Source organism: Fibroporia radiculosa (assembly GCF_000313525.1).
Source record: "Fibroporia radiculosa TFFH 294 genomic supercontigs, scaffold6046, whole genome shotgun sequence".
NCBI lineage: Eukaryota > Fungi > Basidiomycota > Agaricomycetes > Polyporales > Fibroporiaceae > Fibroporia > Fibroporia radiculosa.
Window position 1 is genome coordinate 1 of NW_012133433.1, and position 5,709 is coordinate 5,709.

The 5,709-nt window shown below is 53.4% G+C and overlaps 1 protein-coding gene across 1 annotated transcript; it reads right to left on the reverse strand.

Moving 5' to 3' along the window:
* Positions 1-196: 196 nt before the first annotated feature.
* On the reverse strand, positions 197-5,666 carry FIBRA_06107 (uncharacterized protein; the record flags this gene model as incomplete). Its single annotated transcript, XM_012327847.1, has 23 exons — positions 197-262; positions 319-354; positions 415-668; positions 724-821; positions 874-950; positions 1,005-1,292; positions 1,344-1,695; positions 1,749-1,882; positions 1,948-1,978; positions 2,036-2,148; positions 2,208-2,322; positions 2,374-2,490; positions 2,549-2,652; positions 2,714-3,133; positions 3,195-3,410; positions 3,476-3,671; positions 3,736-3,957; positions 4,010-4,105; positions 4,167-4,488; positions 4,593-4,834; positions 4,890-4,907; positions 4,968-5,397; positions 5,453-5,666. 23 exons carry the CDS (start codon positions 5,664-5,666, stop codon positions 197-199), a joined length of 4,161 nt encoding a protein of 1,386 aa, XP_012183237.1.
* Between the last annotated feature and the right edge of the window lie 43 nt (positions 5,667-5,709).

Below are 5,709 nucleotides of genomic sequence, written 5' to 3' on the forward strand. Positions count from 1 at the left end.
TTAGCACAGAATACCGTAGTGAGAGATTGGAACGAGAACGCTCCTCGACGGACGGTTCTAGGAGCCTGGGAGATAACATTGAATACGAATGAACCACTGCTCTACTTAAATGGACATGAGAGTTCACACTATGCAGGGAGAGGAACCCGATGATTATATTTGAACAAATGAGGGACTAAGACTATACAAGTGGGTTCTATAGTAGCTTCTGGCTATCCGTCTGATAAATTACAAAGTGGGATTGGATATATGTGGGAGTGTTCTGCAGCGGGCAAAGAATCGGGATCTTAGCCATACCGTGAAAGACCCAGTCCGTACGCGGAAAAAGTACGTAATAGCATAAATAGCAACAACCTATACGCAGATCGAGGTCGCATCAGCAAGATGCATGAAGAGGAGAAATGCCCGACGTACATTGAAAATGGTGAAAATGCAAAATATACCCAGGTTCCTCCAATGGTTAGAATAAAAGACGTTACGACTTCCCAAGAATTCATCGGTCGTGCGGTACTGACAGTAGTCGCAGGAATCAGTGGCATTCGGGTTCTGGACATAGCCACCGTTCAGGTTGATGAAATCGCCCAGATACTGCATGCAGGTCTCGCCGCTCGGGGGGTTAACCTTGACGAACTCCACCGACGCGCAGTTGATGACCGACTTTCCGACAGCTAGATACCGTCACGTGAATACCATATTAGGCGGTTTTTATACACTCGTATTCACCTTGACCAAGGAAACCTTCTACAAAGTATGTCGAAGGGGAGATGCGGTTCATCCACGTCCATTTGCCGAGTTCGCGGAATGGTTGCAACACTCCATCACTGGAGCGGACGATCAGCTTAAGATCAGCCCCAACAGTAAGAGTCAGCTTACAAGACAATGATGATACCGAACAGCGCATTGAAGATGAGAGCGGCAATCTCAGCATTAGGAGCCATCGCCGCACAAGCCTGCAAGAGCAATCTAGTTAGTAGAAGGAAGGATCCAGCCTGCATCGTACTGACCTGGCCGAAAGATGTGTAATAAAGCGGATACACAATAGCGAATAGCAAAAAGGTGAAAGGAGCTCGATGCGTTGGGAAACCAGCGGTCCAGTACCAGCAGACGAAAAAGAGTGTCGAGCCAAAAATGTTCCATGGAATCTCTACCAGTAGCTGTGAGGTAATCAACGCAGACCATCGGTACATCCGGCTGTGGCGTTCTCGGATCTCATAGATGCTTCGCATGTCCAGGAAAGGCACCTGCAATTGCTCCACGACCGGTGCTGCAAGGAATGTCGAGATATAGATCGACTGCAAGAAGCTGTTTAGCACATTTGGTTTAAAATCAGCAGAACTACTCACGAAAAGCTGATTCTGCGTTCCTTGAATGGTGTTCTTTTGCTTCCAGTACGTGAAGCCAATGATCAGAGCACAGAGAATGTTCACTGCCATCTTCGCAATGAGATACACGGGGTCTCGCCAGAGTGTCAGATGATCCCTCTCAAGTAGAGTAGCTAATTGATATCCCCAAGAAGCTGCGAACTCTGAAGAACGCGTGGGCTTGTTTGGTGGTTGAGAGCGGCCGTGCACGCGAATCATCTCCAGATCATGTTGCAGATTTTCAGCTTCTCTGGATTTCTTCCAAAGTCCACTCCAGTCGGCCGTACTCGTAGCTGTTGCACCCGCACCAACAACGTCCAGCATATACTCCGCTCTGGGAGAAGAACTTAGCGAGACTGAACAAAATAACACCTTTGATGTACGTACGGGTTCTCGAGCTCTCCACATGGCCGAGCGCCATGACGTTCGAAATAATTGATCACAGTCGAAGCCTGCGCGCCCATATCGCCAAAGTACACGGTCTGACCACCTTTGCGCAGAAGTAGCAGCTTGTCGAAGACCTTGCAACGGAAAAAATGAAAAATAAATATTGTTGTCCCATGGAGGTATTATCGTTAAACCCTACCTCGAAGAGCTCAGCGGAAGGTTGGTGAATTCTATCATTGGAAACATCAAAACGTTGACCTTGAACGACAATGGCATGGAAAACGCACGTGCAGACGATAGATTGTCCGTGATCGGCGAGGCTCCTGAGGAAGTTGACAATCGCCCACGCACTCTGCGAGTCGAGTCCTGACGTTGGCTCGTCCAAGAAAATAAGCGATGGCTGCAGTATATCTGCCGTCTCAGCTATCGGCCACCGACTGAAACATCGAAATTTCGCACCTTCGCAGCGAGCTCGACTCCGACGGTTGTGCGCTTGAGCTGCTCGCATCCCAGCGTGCCGATAATGGCATCTGCGTACGCCTCGAGTCCACACATCTGGAGACACTTGTCCACGCTGAAGAACCCATCAGTCCCGCGCGTTTCACCGCGCATACACAGCACTTACTAGGCCTCCTTCTCTGCCAGAGGCACGGACTGCGGCTGGCGCAGCTTCGCGGAGAACAACAACGCCTCGCGGACGGTTGCCGACTTTACGTGCGTGTCCATCTGCTGACAATACCCACTAGCACGCATATCTCAATACACAAAATCGACGTAAATCGCCAGAACCAGTTACGTACGTTTGTGCCTGGAAATCCGCAGGGAGCATCTGACCGTTCATGAAACGCTCGCCACTGACGACACCTGCGCCCGCTCGGTCAGCAAGGACGTTGAGCAGCGTCGTCTATCAAAGGGACGGGGTGAGAACCACTCGTAGACTCTGTAACACATCAACTGCGCCGCACCTTGCCTGCTCCCGATTCACCCATCAGCGCAGTCAGCTTGCCCGGCGCAACATATCCGGATACGTCATCGAGCAGCTGTCTGTAGTTGCCGCCCGAGACCGAGACGGTGTAGCTCAGCTGCTGCCACGAGAACACGTTGCCCGCGATGGGACTGCCAGGGACGTCGTCGGGCATGCGCGCCTTCTCCTTCATCTCGGACCCCGTCGGTGTCGACACCGTCGTAGACCCGCCCATACTTGCCTTCTCGACGTCGCTGGAGCCCGCTGGAGCCGCACGTAAGGCGTCCTCGAGCGCCAATGTCTTCTGGTTCTTCTGGAACATCACCACCGACGTCTCCTCTGACGAACCCGTGTTCGCCTCCGTGATGAGGAGCAACAGAGCGATGAAGAAGATGCAGAAGGCGCATAACACGCCAAAGTTCTGTAGTGGACCGCATGGTGTTAGTGCAATCACATTTCCAAAAATATCGGGCGGCACTCACGGGCCAGAGGTGCTTGTACGTGAATCCATACGCCAGCTCGACATATCGGATACCAGACACCGTCGCCGAGCCCGCGACCGAGCCGACGACGGCACAACCCTGGTTCGCGATCGAGACGCTCTCATACCCAGGTCCGGACGGCACGAGTGTCTCGCACGATGCTTCCAGCGTGGAGAACTCGTTGACCATAAGCGCTTCAAAGCCGTACTTGAGGGGCTAGAGAACACCGAATAGGGTCAGCGATATTAGACAAAACACGAAATAGGCAGAGGGAGACACACGTTGATGTATGTGATCCACGAGAGCGCTCGTATCATGTATGGCACGGGAATCGGGAAACCGGTATAGAGGACAAGGAAGAGCATTAGCACACCCGCAGCGGCGGTGGCAGGCGCAGGATCTGAGAATGACGCGGTGATGGTGCGGAAGAATGCCTTGAGCGTGATAGTCATAACGAATACGAAAAGCATGAAAATGCTGTGAAGCGCAGGGAAGACCATTAGACCTGCATATATGCGGTATTAACGCCACGCGCACGTACAAAAACTGATGTGCCGATTCTTGCAACCCGGCGAGGAAATACAGAATTAGGGTGAAGACCGTCATCGTAACGAACGTAATCGGGATGTCAACCAGGGTCAGAGCGAGAGCCTCTACGAAAGGGTGGTACATTGCAGCTTTATAATGCCGGAGGACGATGGACCGTTGTGCAAACAAAGTTGGGATCTCTGCCATTGTTGAGAGACCAGACCAGATATACGCGCTATAAAATTTCAATATTCATCCTGTTTGATAGAGCTCGAACATGCACTCACAAGAAAATCACAGCAGCGCGCGAGAAGAATGTAGAAGTTGACGGCTGCATCCGAAGGTAGATCGTCCCCACAATCATAGACAAGATGATGAACGAGCTGGTTGCATACTATTCAGCGGCCACAACTTATAGCGAACATCGCATGAACCAAAACTTACCCGATCTCAATAGCCATGGCCGTCAATGCGCCGCGCATGATTTGTCGTCGGCGGCGCATGACCGCGCGAATCTGCATCGCGAACGAGAGGACATACGGGCCCCCTTTGCCTGCATGTGATGCAGCGTGCTCGTCGCACACGCTGTCCAGGTACGCCCGCGCGCGATCTGGCCGCCCAACGCACTCGGCACGGTAAGCCTCCATATCCGCGCGGTTCTCCAGCGAAATGGACGATTCGCGGAAGCGCGCTGCAAACTCCATCGCCGTGCGCGGGACACGCAGCACCTTGGCCGGATGCGCCGTCCGCCCGTGCGGGTCGGTCACTATATGCGGTAAAAAGTCGTGTCAGGGTCATTTAGGAGGACCGTGGAGACGCCGGGCGCCGCAGGAAGAGTGGCGCAGATAGGGAAACAAGAGAAGCACGTACCAGAGACAAGGAAGTCGGCTGTAGTCTGCCGGTGTGCTGGTTCGTAGCCCATATCGATAAAGTATTGGCGCGCACGGTTCGCAGGGCCGAAGTACGCCATCCGGCCCTCGTAGATGATGCACACCTTGTCGAACAGCTCATACAGTGGCTCGCCGGCCTGGTAGATCGAAACGATCGTGGTCAGTCGCGTAATGTTCGTGATCGTCCGCAGCGCACGGATGAACTCGAGCGCGGTCGAGGAGCTGTGGAAATCAGCGTGTTGGTACAAAAATTTTACCAAGAGAATCGATTACATACTCGAGACCACGGGTGGAGCTGGGGAGACGACGAAGTCAGCGTCCGGACATTGTAAGAAAGGCAGATCGAGCCACGCACTTGTCCCAGCAGTTGAGCAGGCCCCGTGTTGCCAACGTCTCGCCCAAGGAGACTCGCTTCTTCTCACCGCCGGAAACTCCTCGGATGGAGGCATCGCCCACAAGAGTGTCTTTCACGTGTCGGAGGCCGAAGACGGATTTCAGGACGTCCGTCATGACCTGCACACTCTTTTCCCGAGACATGGAATCCAATCGTGTGTGAGAAGTGCGTGTGAGTGCCGCAAATGCCAAGGTCTGCTCAACAGTCAGCGTGGGGAAATGGTCGTCATTCTCGGGGCAATACTGCACGTCGCCTCGGCAATGGCCCCAGACGTCGGCAGGTGAGAGTGAGTCGTAGTGCACTTGGCCCTGGACTGCGTGATAGTCTGCACGCTGATTGGCGAGCGTGCGTAGGAATGTACTGCATCCTGCTCCTGGTCGCCCGAGGACGACTGCAGGATGCGTCAGCATGATTGACGTCAAACGTGAAGGGAAGACTGTACGCACGGAGCATCTCGCCCGGTCTGACTACGCCCTCGAAACCACTGAGAATGTCACGCGTGGCTGGATGTCGTAGGTCTCGGATGCCAGAGAGCCAGTTGGATGGGTTAAGGACTGACCCAAACGTTGGCTGGATGGCAGCCGAGGCACCGAGGCCGACGACACGTAAGTCTTCAAACAGCACACCAAGCTCCCTGCGCTTGATGTCTGAGAGGTCCATTCTGGCAGACGTAGGACGTCGTCAAGAGGCAAAAAAAAAAAAA